The sequence below is a fragment of the Anomaloglossus baeobatrachus genome, chromosome 9 (genome assembly GCF_048569485.1).
Source record: "Anomaloglossus baeobatrachus isolate aAnoBae1 chromosome 9, aAnoBae1.hap1, whole genome shotgun sequence".
NCBI classification, from domain to species: domain Eukaryota; kingdom Metazoa; phylum Chordata; class Amphibia; order Anura; family Aromobatidae; genus Anomaloglossus; species Anomaloglossus baeobatrachus.
The window spans coordinates 228542184-228555477 of NC_134361.1; the positions used below are offsets into that span (position 1 = coordinate 228542184).

Here is a 13294-nt window from a genome sequence, read left to right on the forward strand (position 1 = left end):
AGGTGGATTTTGGCCCATTCTTCCGCACACACTACTCACATCCTGTATGGAGACACTAGTCGCCTGCATTGCTCAGGTGGATTTTGGCCCATTCTTCTGCACACACTCCTCACATCCTGTATGGAGACACTAGTCACCTGCATTGCTCAGGTGGATTTTGGTCCATTCTTCTGCACACACACTCCTCACATCCTTTATGGAGACGCTAGTTGCCTGCATTGCTCAGGTGGATTTTGGCCCATTCTTCTGCACACACTCCTCACATCCTGTATGGAGACACTAGTCGCCTGCATTGCTCAGGTGGATTTTGGCCCATTCTTCCGCACACACTACTCACATCCTGTATGGAGACACTAGTCGCCTGCATTGCTCAGGTGGATTTTGGTCCATTCTTCCGCACACACTCCTCACATCCTGTATGGAGACACTAGTCGCCTGCATTGCTCAGGTGGATTTTGGTCCATTCTTCTGCACACACTCCTCACATCCTGTATGGAGACACTAGTCGCCTGCATTGCTCAGGTGGATTTTGGCCCATTCTTCTGCACACACACTCCTCACATCCTGTATGGAGACACTAGTCACCTGCATTGCTCAGGTGGATTTTGGTCCATTCTTCTGCACACACTCCTCACATCCTGTATGGAGACACTAGTCACCTGCATTGCTCAGGTGGATTTTGGGCCATTCTTCTGCACACACTCCTCACATCCTGTATGGAGACACTGGTCCCTGCATTGCTCAGGTGGATATTGGCCCATTCTTCCGCACACACACTCCTCACATCCTGTATGGAGACACTAGTCGCCTGCATTGCTCAGGTGGATTTTGGCCCATTCTTTATGCACACACTCCTCACATCCTGTATGGAGACACTAGTCACCTGCATTGCTCAGGTGGATTTTGGTCCATTCTTCTGCACACACACTCCTCACATCCTGTATGGAGACACTAGTCACCTGCATTGCTCAGGTGGATTTTGGCCCATTCTTCCGCACACACTCCTCACATCCTGTATGGAGACACTAGTCGCCTGCATTGCTCAGGTGGATTTTGGCCCATTCTTCTGCACACACTCCTCACATTCTGTATGGAGACACTAGTCGCCTGCATTGCTCAGGTGGATTTTGGCCCATTCTTCTGCACACACTCCTCACATCCTGTATGGAGACACTAGTCACCTGCATTGCTCAGGTGGATTTTGGCCCATTCTCCCGCACACACTCCTCACATCCTGTATGGAGACACTAGTTGCCTGCATTGCTCAGGTGGATTTTGGTCCATTCTTCCACATACACACTCCTCACATCCTGTATGAAGACACTAGTCGCCTGCATTGCTCAGGTGGATTTTGGCCCATTCTCCCGCACACACTCCTCACATCCTGTATGGAGACACTAGTTGCCTGCATTGCTCAGGTGGATTTTGGTCCATTCTTCCACATACACACTCCTCACATCCTGTATGGAGACACTAGTCGCCTGCATTGCTCAGGTGGATTTTGGCCCATTCTTCTGCACACACTCTTCACATCCTGTATGGAGACACTAGTCGCCTGCATTGCTCAGGTGGATTTGGCCCATTCTTCCGCACACACTCCTCACATCCTGTATGGAGACACTAGTCACCTGCATTGCTCAGGTGGATTTTGGCCCATTCTTCTGCACACACTCCTCACATCCTGTATGGAGACACTAGTCCCTGCATTGCTCAGGTGGATTTTGGCCCATTCTTCCTCACACACTCCTCACATCCTGTATGGAGACACTAGTCACCTGCATTGCTCAGGTGGATTTTGGCCCATTCTTCCGCACACACACTCCTCACATCCTGTATGGAGACACTAGTCCCTGCATTGCTCAGGTGGATTTTGGCCCATTCTTCCTCACACACTCCTCACATCCTGTATGGAGACACTAGTCTCCTGCATTGCTCAGGTGGATTTTGGCCCATTCTTCTGCACACACTCCTCACATCCTGTATGGAGACACTAGTCACCTGCATTGCTCAGGTGGATTTTGGCCCATTCTTCCTCACACACTCCTCACATCCTGTATGGACACACTAGTCACCTGCATTGCTCAGGTGGATTTTGGCCCATTCTTCTGCACACACTCCTCACATCCTGTATGGAGACACTAGTCCCTGCATTGCTCAGGTGGATTTTGGCCCATTCTTCTGCACACACTCCTCACATCCTGTATGGAGACACTAGTCACCTGCATTGCTCAGGTGGATTTTGGCCCATTCTTCCACACACACTCCTCACATCCTGTATGGAGACACTAGTCACCTGCATTGCTCAGGTGGATTTTGGCCCATTCTAATGCACACACTCCTCACATCCTGTATGGAGACACTAGTCGCCTGCATTGCTCAGGTGGATTTTGGTCCATTCTTCCACACACACTCCTCACATCCTGTATGGAGACACTAGTCACCTGCATTGCTCAGGTGGATTTTGGCCCATTCTTCCGCACACACTCCTCACATCCTGTATGGAGACAATAGTCCCTGCATTGCTCAGGTGGATTTTGGCCATTCTTCCGCACACACTCCTCACATCCTGTATGGAGACACTAGTCTCCTGCATTGCTCAGGTGGATTTTGGCCCATTCTTCCACACACACTCCTCACATCCTGTATGGAGACACTAGTCACCTGCATTGCTCAGGTGGATTTTGGCCCATTCTTCCGCACACACTACTCACATCCTGTATGGAGACACTAGTCGCCTGCATTGCTCAGGTGGATTTTGGCCCATTTTTCCGCACACACTCCTCACATCCTGTATGGAGACACTAGTCGCCTGCATTGCTCAGGTGGATTTTGGCCCATTCTTCCGCACACACTCCTCACATCCTGTATGGAGACACTAGTCGCCTGCATTGCTCAGGTGGATTTTGGCCCATTCTTCCGCACACACTACTCACATCCTGTATGGAGACACTAGTCGCCTGCATTGCTCAGGTGGATTTTGGCCCATTCTTCCGCACACACTACTCACATCCTGTATGGAGACACTAGTCGCCTGCATTGCTCAGGTGGATTTTGGCCCATTCTTCCGCACACACTCCTCACATCCTGTATGGAGACACTAGTCGCCTGCATTGCTCAGGTGGATTTTGGCCCATTCTTCCGCACACACTACTCACATCCTGTATGGAGACACTAGTCGCCTGCATTGCTCAGGTGGATTTTGGCCCATTCTTCCGCACACACTACTCACATCCTGTATGGAGACACTAGTCACCTGCATTGTTCAGGTGGATTTTGTCCATTCTTCCGCACACACTCCTCACATCCTGTATGGAGACACTAGTCGCCTGCATTGCTCAGGTGGATTTTGGTCCATTCTTCTGCACACACTCCTCACATCCTGTATGGAGACACTAGTCACCTGCATTGCTCAGGTGGATTTTGGCCCATTCTTCCGCACACACTCCTCACACCCTGTATGGAGACACTAGTCACCTGCATTGCTCAGGTGGATTTTGGCCCATTCTTCCGCACACACTACTCACATCCTGTATGGAGACACTAGTCCCTGCATTGCTCAGGTGGATTTTGGTCCATTCTTCCGCACACACTCCTCACATCCTGTATGGAGACACTAGTCACCTGCATTGCTCAGGTGGATTTTGGTCCATTCTTCTGCACACACTCCTCACATCCTGTATGGAGACACTAGTCCCTGCATTGCTCAGGTGGATTTTGGCCCATTCTTCCGCACACACTCCTCACATCCTGTATGGAGACACTAGTCACCTGCATTGCTCAGGTGGATTTTGGTCCATTCTTCTGCACACACTCCTAACATCCTGTATGGAGACACTAGTCCCTGCATTGCTCAGGTGGATTTTGGCCCATTCTTCCGCACACACTCCTCACATCCTGTATGGAGACACTAGTCGCCTGCATTGCTCAGGTGGATTTTGGCCCATTCTTCTGCACACACTCCTCACATCCTGTATGGAGACACTAGTCGCCTGCATTGCTCAGGTGGATTTTGGGCCATTCTTCTGCACACACTCCTCACATCCTGTATGGAGACACTAGTTGCCTGCATTGCTCAGGTGGATTTTGGCCCATTCTTCTGCACACACTCCTCACATCCTGTATGGAGACACTAGTCACCTGCATTGCTCAGGTGGATTTTGGCCCATTCTTCCGCACACACTCCTCACATCCTGTATTGAGACACTAGTCGCTTGCATTGCTCAGGTGGATTTTGGTCCATTCTTCCGCACACACACTCCTCACATCCTGTATGGAGACACTAGTTGCCTGCATTGCTCAGGTGGATTTTGGTCCATTCTTCCACATACACACTCCTCACATCCTGTATGGAGACACTAGTCGCCTGCATTGCTCAGGTGGATTTTGCCCCATTCTTCCGCACACACTCCTCACATCCTGTATGGAGACACTGGTCCCTGCATTGCTCAGGTGGATATTGGCCCATTCTTCCGCACACACACTCCTCACATCCTGTATGGAGACACTAGTCACCTGCATTGCTCAGGTGGATTTTGGCCCATTCTTCCGCACACACTCCTCACATCCTGTATGGAGACACTAGTCGCCTGCATTGCTCAGGTGGATTTTGGGCCATTCTTCCGCACACACTCCTCACATCCTGTATGGAGACACTGGTCCCTGCATTGCTCAGGTGGATTTTGCCCCATTCTTCCGCACACACTCCTCACATCCTGTATGGAGACACTGGTCCCTGCATTGCTCAGGTGGATATTGGCCCATTCTTCCGCACACACACTCCTCACATCCTGTATGGAGACACTAGTCACCTGCATTGCTCAGGTGGATTTTGGCCCATTCTTCCGCACACACTCCTCACATCCTGTATGGAGACACTAGTCGCCTGCATTGCTCAGGTGGATTTTGGTCCATTCTTCTGCACACACTCCTCACATCCTGTATGGAGACACTAGTCACCTGCATTGCTCAGGTGGATTTTGGTCCATTCTTCTGCACACACTCCTCACATCCTGTATGGAGACACTAGTTGCCTGCATTGCTCAGGTGGATTTTGGTCCATTCTTCCACATACACTCCTCACATCCTGTATGGAGACACTAGTCGCCTGCATTGCTCAGGTGGATTTTGGCCCATTCTCCCGCACACACTCCTCACATCCTGTATGGAGACACTGGTCACCTGCATTGCTCAGGTGGATTTTGGCCCATTCTTCCGCACACACTCCTCACATCCTGTATGGAGACACTAGTCCCCTGCATTGCTCAGGTGGATTTTGGCCCATTCTTCCGCACACATTCCTCACATCCTGTATGGAGACACTAGTCACCTGCATTGCTCAGGTGGATTTTGGCTCATTCTTCCGCACACACACTCCTCACATCCTGTATGGAGACACTAGTCGCCTGCATTGCTCAGGTGGATTTTGGCCCATTCTTCTGCACACACTCCTCACATCCTGTATGGTGACACTAGTCACCTGCATTGCTCAGGGGGATTTTGGCCCATTCTTCCGCACACACTCCTCACATCCTGTATGGAGACACTAGTCACCTGCATTGCTCAGGTGGATTTTGGCCATTCTTCTGCACACACTCCTCACATCCTGTATAGAGACACTAGTCTCCTGCATTGCTCAGGTGGATTTTGGCCCATTCTTCCGCACACACTCCTCACATCCTGTATGGAGACACTAGTCGCCTGCATTGCTCAGGTGGATTTTGGCCCATTCTTCCGCACACACTCCTCACATCCTGTATGGAGACACTAGTCGCCTGCATTGCTCAGGTGGATTTGGTCCATTCTTCTGCACACACTCCTCACATCCTGTATGGAGACACTAGTCGCCTGCATTGCTCAGGTGGATTTTGGCCCATTCTTCCGCACACTCCTCACTTCCTGTATGGAGGCACTAGTCGCCTGCATTGCTCAGGTGGATTTTGGCCCATTCTTCCGCACACTCCTCACTTCCTGTATGGAGACACTAGCCGCCTGCATTGCTCAGGTGGATTTTGGCCATTCTTCCGCACACACTCCTCACATCCTGTATGGAGACACTAGTCGCCTGCATTGCTCAGGTGGATTTTGGCCCATTCTTCCGCACACACTCCTCACATCCTGTATGGAGACACTAGTCACCTGCATTGCTCAGGTGGATTTTGGCCCATTCTTCTGCACACACTCCTCACATCCTGTATGGAGACAATAGTCTCCTGCATTGCTCAGGTGGATTTTGGCCCATTCTTCCGCACACACTCCTCACATCCTGTATGGAGACACTAGTCGCCTGCATTGCTCAGGTGGATTTTGGCCCATTCTTCCGCACACACTCCTCACATCCTGTATGGAGACACTAGTCACCTGCATTGCTCAGGTGGATTTTGGTCCATTCTTCCACACACACACTCCTCACATCCTGTATGGAGACACTAGTCGCCTGCATTGCTCAGGTGGATTTTGGCCCATTCTTCTGCACACACTCCTCACATCCTGTATGGAGACACTAGTCGCCTGCATTGCTCAGGTGGATTTTGGCCCATTCTTCCGCACACACTCCTCACATCCTGTATGGAGACACTAGTCACCTGCATTGCTCAGGTGGATTTTGGCCCATTCTTCTGCACACACTCCTCACATCCTGTATGGAGACACTAGTCCCTGCATTGCTCAGGTGGATTTTGGCCCATTCTTCCACACACACTCCTCACATCCTGTATGGAGACACTAGTCACCTCCATTGCTCAGGTGGATTTTGGCATATTCTTCCGCACACACTCCTCACATCCTGTATGGAGACACTGGTCCCTGCATTGCTCAGGTGGATTTTGGTCCATTCTTCTGCACACACTCCTCACATCCTGTATGGAGACACTAGTCCCTGCATTGCTCAGGTGGATTTTGGTCCATTCTTCCGCACACACACTCCTCACATCCTGTATGGAGACACTAGTCGCCTGCATTGCTCAGGTGGATTTTGGCCCATTCTTCCGCACACACTCCTCACATCCTGTATGGAGACACTAGTCGCCTGCATTGCTCAGGTGGATTTTGGGCCATTCTTCTGCACACACTCCTCACATCCTGTATGGAGACACTGGTCACCTGCATTGCTCAGGTGGATTTTGGTCCATTCTTCCGCACACACACTCCTCACATTCTGTATGGAGACACTAGTCGCCTGCATTGCTCAGGTGGATTTTGGCCCATTCTTCTGCACACACTCCTCACGTCCTGTATGGAGACACTAGTCGCCTGCATTGCTCAGGTGGATTTTGGTCCATTCTTCCGCACACACTCCTCACATCCTGTATGGAGACACTGGTCACCTGCATTGCTCAGGTGGATTTTGGCCCATTCTTCCGCACACACTCCTCACATCCTGTATGGAGACACTAGTCGCCTGCATTGCTCAGGTGGATTTTGGCCCATTCTTCCGCACACACTCCTCACATCCTGTATGGAGACACTAGTCACCTGCATTGCTCAGGTGGATTTTGGCCCATTCTTCTGCACACACTCCTCACATCCTGCAGGACCCAGCTCCTTCTATGAACTTTGAGCTTCTAGTTTCTTCTAAACATTTTCTATTGGATTCAGCTCCGGTGTTCGGCTTGGCCATTCTAGCAGATTTATCTTCTTTCCTTGGCTGTGTGTTTGGGATCGTTGTCTTGCTGAATTGTCCACCCTCTTTTCATCTTCATCATTTATCAGGAATGTCTCTGTACATTTGTCCATTCATCCTTCCTTCAATTATATGAAGTTTTCCAGCGCCGTCTAATGAAAAACAGCCCCACACCATGATGTTCCCACCTCCACACTTCGCTGTTGGTGTTTTTGGGGTGATTTGCCTTTTGGCCTCCAAAGAGTTTAATTTTGGTCTCATCTGACCAGACTATAGTCTCCAGTATTTCACAGACTTGTCTAAATGTTGTTGAGCAAGCTTTAAACGCCCTTGAACCTGCTTTCTGTTCAGCAATGGAATATTGCATGGTGAGCATGCATACACGAGTGTGCATACAGGAGCGTGCATACAGGAGCGTGCATACAGGAGCCTGCATACAGGAGCGTGCATACAGGAGCGTGCATACAGGAGCCTGCATACAGGAGCCTGCATACAGGAGCGTGCATACAAGAGCGTGCATACAGGAGCGTGCATACAGGAGCGTGCATACAGGAGCGTGCATACAGGAGCGTGCATACAGGAGCGTGCATACAGGAGCGTGCATACAGGAGCGTGCATACAGGAGCCTGCATACAGGAGCCTGCATACAGGAGCGTGCATACAGGAGCGTGCATACAGGAGCGTGCATACAGGAGCGTGCATACAGGAGCGTGCATACAGGAGCCTGCATACAGGAGCCTGCATACAGGAGCCTGCATACAGGAGCCTGCATACAGGAGCGTGCATACAGGAGCGTGCATACAGGAGCCTGCATACAGGAGCCTTCATAAAGGAGCCTGCATACAGGAGCCTGCATACAGGAGCCTGCATACAGGAGCCTGCATACAGGAACGTGCATACAGGAGCGTGCATACAGGAGCGTGCATACAGGAGCGTGCATACAGGCCATGGAAGGGGAGTGCATTTTCTCTAATACAACTGTACCTGCTGATTCCAGTTCTTTCTGTAGCTTTCCACAAGTGTTTTTTTTCGCTCTTGGACAACTCTGCTGGTATTTCTTTCCACTCCCCTGTCTGAAATCTTGCGGAGAGCACCTGGTCGTGACCGATTTATGGGGAAATTATGATTTTTTCCACTTTCAGATTATGGCCCCAACATTGTTCACTGGAGTCTTCGGTAGTTTAGAAATTCTTCTGTAACCAATGCCATCAGTATGTTTTCCAACAATCAGGCTGCAAAGGTCCTGAGACAGCTCACTGGTTTTACCCAGCATGAGATGTTTCTTGTGTGGCATTTTGGTAATGAGACACCTTTTTAAAGGACATTGAACAACCTGATATACTTTTTCAGTAAGTGTCAGCATTTCTTTCTAATCACTGATCGATTTCTGCTGGTGTCTTGAGTTTCCATGGCTTTTTGCTTCTCTGTGTTCAATACTTTTTCCCTATGTCTTACTTTATGGACATCTATGGTTTGATTTCTTTGCCTGTGTGGATTGGATGGGTTGTTACCGCCATCTGGTGAGAAAATTCATGTCAATAGCAGCATTAGAAGTGTAGTTACTGGTGCGTTCAATACTTATTTCACCCGCTGTTTGCCTGAGCTGATGACTGTGAGGTCAGAGCTGAGCGATGATGTAAATCTGTGGTCGGGAACGGTCACATGGGGGATGAACCACGTAACCACTGATCTGTCTGCAGGTCCAATCTCCAAGCGTCAGCAAACCTTCCTCCGCTCACTCAGAGGATCTACAGAGAGAGATCTCCGACCTGAAGAACAAGGACGGCTCCTTAGATGAAGAAATAAGGAAACTTGAAGCTGAGTAAGTAAATATTGAGGTCATGGCCGATGTGACAACCCCTCCCTTACTCATATATGGGGTGTGGTCCCCCCTAGACACATCATTATGGTGCATAGTATATATTAGTGTATTATGAGACATCTGCATCACCAGTATACACTCACATGCCTTTATTTTCTTTCCAGAGGCTTCTGCGTAGAAGAACTGGACAAGCACATCGCCCTTCTCCATGAATATAATGAGTTAAAAGACACAGGACAGATGTTATTAGGCCGCCTAGGTAAGAATGCTCGACTGATACTTGTGGTACGCCTGTATAGGTCCCAGTACAACAATAAGAATGATACCCGTCTTGTAGAAATCGGATTTGCCAGTGCTGAGAAATCGAGCGTTGAAGCCACATGCAAATTAGACAGGAAGTGCACTGGGGGCGTGTTTATACTGAGTATGTTGACACGCCCCCAGTGCACTTCCTGTCTAATTTGCTTGTGGCTTCAAAGCTCATTGTCTCAGCACTGGTAAATCCGATTTCTACAAGACGTGTATCATTTCTATTGTTGTATTGGGACCTATACAGGCGTTCCACTTTTTTCTATAATAAATTCAATCGGACTGGTTCCCCTTTAACCCCTTCACGACCTAGGAAGTAACGGTACGGCCTAAATCATGAAGGGGTGATCACCACCGGCTGCTGCGGTAAGCCAGTTGTAATCCCCGAACACGCCTACTTATTTGTACAAAACCAAAAAAGAAAAAAAGCGAACAAAAGGTCACAAAATAACAATATCTTTATTGGTATTTGATAAAAAGAGCATATATTAGATAATTAAATATTTTTAAAAAGCACACCCATTGGTTGGAAAAAGATGGGCGTCACAAATACGTTAACCCGCAAACCACAGTAAGCAAAAGGGAGGGGTTATTTGTACAACAGACATGTGTGCCTCGCAGGCGCAGGTGGATCCGCGATCCACCCGCTCCTGTTAATTCCTTAAATTGCGCTGTCAAAATGTGGCAATGCCATTTAAAGCGCCGCAGCGGGGAACACGCCTTTCCCTGCCGCCATCGGAGGCCCCGTGGTCACGGGTAGCCGATGGTTGTCATGGTAGCGATGGGTCATGTGATGACTCATGTCACTATCATTACTCACTTCCGGTTACAGCCGCTTACGTTGAACGGCATCCGTTGCATTGCGTTGTGTGACGGATGCAACGGATGTGTCGCATATAATGGCACAACGAATGCAACGGATCATACAAAACAACAGAATCAGCTTTTTTTTTTTTTTTTTTTTACAGTTTCACCGGCGGCAGACTATTGTGAACGATCAGCTGATCACCCGGGCGCTCAGCCGATCGCTCTCAATAGCCGGCGGCCGGGTGATCAGCCGATCGCTCACAGCAGCCGGTCGCCATGTGATCAGTCGATCGCTCACAGCAGCCGGTCGCCATGTGATCAGTCGATCGCTCACAGCAGCCGGTCGCCGGGTGATCAGCCGATCGCTCACAGCAGCTGATCGTTCGGCCGTCGAGAATGTGTGCGGGGGGCGGAGTGTGGGGTGGGTGGAGCCGAGCGGGGCCATGGCGCTGAGGACAGGTGAGTGTGTGTGTGTGTGTGTACGTGTGTACGCCTGCGTGTGTGTGTATATGTGTGTGTGTGTACATGCGGAGTGGCGTGCGGGAGGGGGTGGAGCCAAGCGGGGAAGTGTCGGGCTCCCTGCGCATGTAGCCAGGGTAAATGTCGGGTAACTAAGCAAAGCACTTTGCTTGGTTACCCGATGTGTACCCTGGCTACGGGTGCAGGGATCCAGAGAGCGCATGCGCAGCGCAGCAAAATCCTAAGGATTCCGCTGCTCAAAAAAACATTACATGCTGCGTTCCTTCCGCCCAGCGGAAGCAACGCAGCGTCGCCCAGCGGTAGCAACGCAGGTACTTTTGGCACAATCCGTCATCCTTACAAGTCTATGGGAAACAGCGGAATCCGTTAACAGATTCCGCTTTTTTCCAAAAGGGCGGATTGTGATGGAAGGAAAAAAAACGCAAGTGTGAAAGTAGCCTAACAAGAACGCGGCATTTCTGCAGATCAATGCTGTGCGGCTCTGATCAAGAGAAATGAATGAGTGATCAGACTGCTGATCCTTATAGCCCCATAGGGGGACCAGTAAAATAAAAATAAGAGAGTAAAAAGAAAAGTTTTAAAAAATATTAATAAAAAAACCCCCCAAGAGTTCAAATCACCCCCATTGGCCCCATTGAAAATTAAAGGGTTAAAAAAAATACACATTTGGTATTGCCGCGTTCAGAAATGCCGGATCTATCAAAATTTAACCTGATCAATGAACGGCGTAGCTGCAAAAAGATCCCAAATGCCAAAATTAAGTTTTTGGTCATCTTGCAAAAAATCGCCGGGGGTGTGTGTGTGTGTGTGTGAAGGGGTTAAGACATTAGAATGACACCCTAACTTTTTAGAGGGTATTGTGGCACCTACTAAAAGGCCAGTGAATTTAGGGATCCTTCTCGGCCGGTCACATTGGAGGCAGCGGGATACTTTATCACATTGCCTGATGATGGGGTCCTTTCCTAAAAACTGTAAATGACCCCTTTATGTGAAAAAGAGTCACAAGTGTTCTAAGTGTCCGGTCCCTGCAAATCAGGAAATTATTGAAGACCCTCTTAACATCTGTCTTTGTAAAGAAAACAATAATTCAATAGCTGTCAGTTTTTACAATTCTGCATTGTGATGTCCCTCTGTTGTTCTTCCTGGAAATATAGAGATAAGTTGAGAACTGGGTGTTACCATGTTTAATATTCCTGCACGCGGACATTGTCTAATTGAACAGTTTAGGTATCCCGGCCCCTAAAGATAGTAACACCCAATTATCAATTTATGTCAATATTGCCCTGAGGAGTAACAGAGGATCGTCACGGAACGGTGAAGTCTTCTAAATGTAGGGTAAAGGAGAGGCATTTCTTTCTCTGTTGTCTATAATGTCATGAATATTGGGAAACTGGGTCAGAAGCGTCGGTGCGGAGGTTCAGTGACCCGTGACTAATGCCGGGTGCTGCCATGTGCTTCATCTGCAGCTGCCATGAGAGGAGTCACCACCAAGGACCTGTACGGAGAATTCGGGCTGGACCTGGAGGACTGAGGCCGGAGGAGCCATGTCCTCTTTGCCCCAGTTCAGATCTGGCAGAGAGGAGTCTCCTGAGCGAGGACTGTGCGCTCCCGTCTCGGTGCCCTTTACCCCATCAACAGCTTCCCCTTTATCAGACCCGGCCCCGTTACTTCCAGGAATGGGGGGTCCTTATTATGTCCTTACTATGGAGGAAAGACGACTTTGTCCTTGTCATTGCACCATTCAGCTGCATTTCAGACGCTCGGGTGAGTCTTTGCCCCACTCTGCTCTCATTTATTGCTTTTCCAGTGTTTGACCCTATAGAACTGTTGCTGTAGACTTTGTACCGGAGGCGACTTTTATTATTAATCACTTAGAAATGTAACTATTTGTATATTTGTTAATTCAAAATAAAATATGTACAATCTAATAAATACTCCATTGTTGTTATTAAATCATTTATCATTAAGCGATGTTATCAAATCTGCCGCGACGAGAAGGAAATTGCAGGTGTCATCTGTACATCCGCCACTAGGTGGCAGAGCACACAACACAGGTTACATTATTATTATTATTATTATTATTTTATTATTATTATGTTATTATTATTGCGCCATCAATTCCATGGCGCTTTAATGTGAAAGGGGTGTATATAATAGGGACAAGTACAATAATCATAAACAATACAAGACACAGACTGGTACAGGAGAGAGGTCCTTTGTAATCATTAGGAGAGGTCCTTTTATTTATTTATTTATTT

The 13294-nt window shown here is 48.8% G+C and overlaps 1 protein-coding gene across 1 annotated transcript in view; it reads left to right on the forward strand.

Moving 5' to 3' along the window:
• SWI5 (SWI5 homologous recombination repair protein) overlaps positions 1-12968 on the forward strand; it is a 28479-nt gene extending 15511 nt beyond the window's left edge. Inside the window, exons 3-5 of the mRNA XM_075324975.1 lie at positions 9319-9440; positions 9605-9699; positions 12503-12968. Of these exons, the coding sequence (XP_075181090.1) occupies positions 9319-9440; positions 9605-9699; positions 12503-12567 (282 nt within the window). The 3' untranslated portion in view covers positions 12568-12968. The remainder of the gene's footprint in view (positions 1-9318; positions 9441-9604; positions 9700-12502) is intronic.
• Positions 12969-13294: the final 326 nt, after the last annotated feature.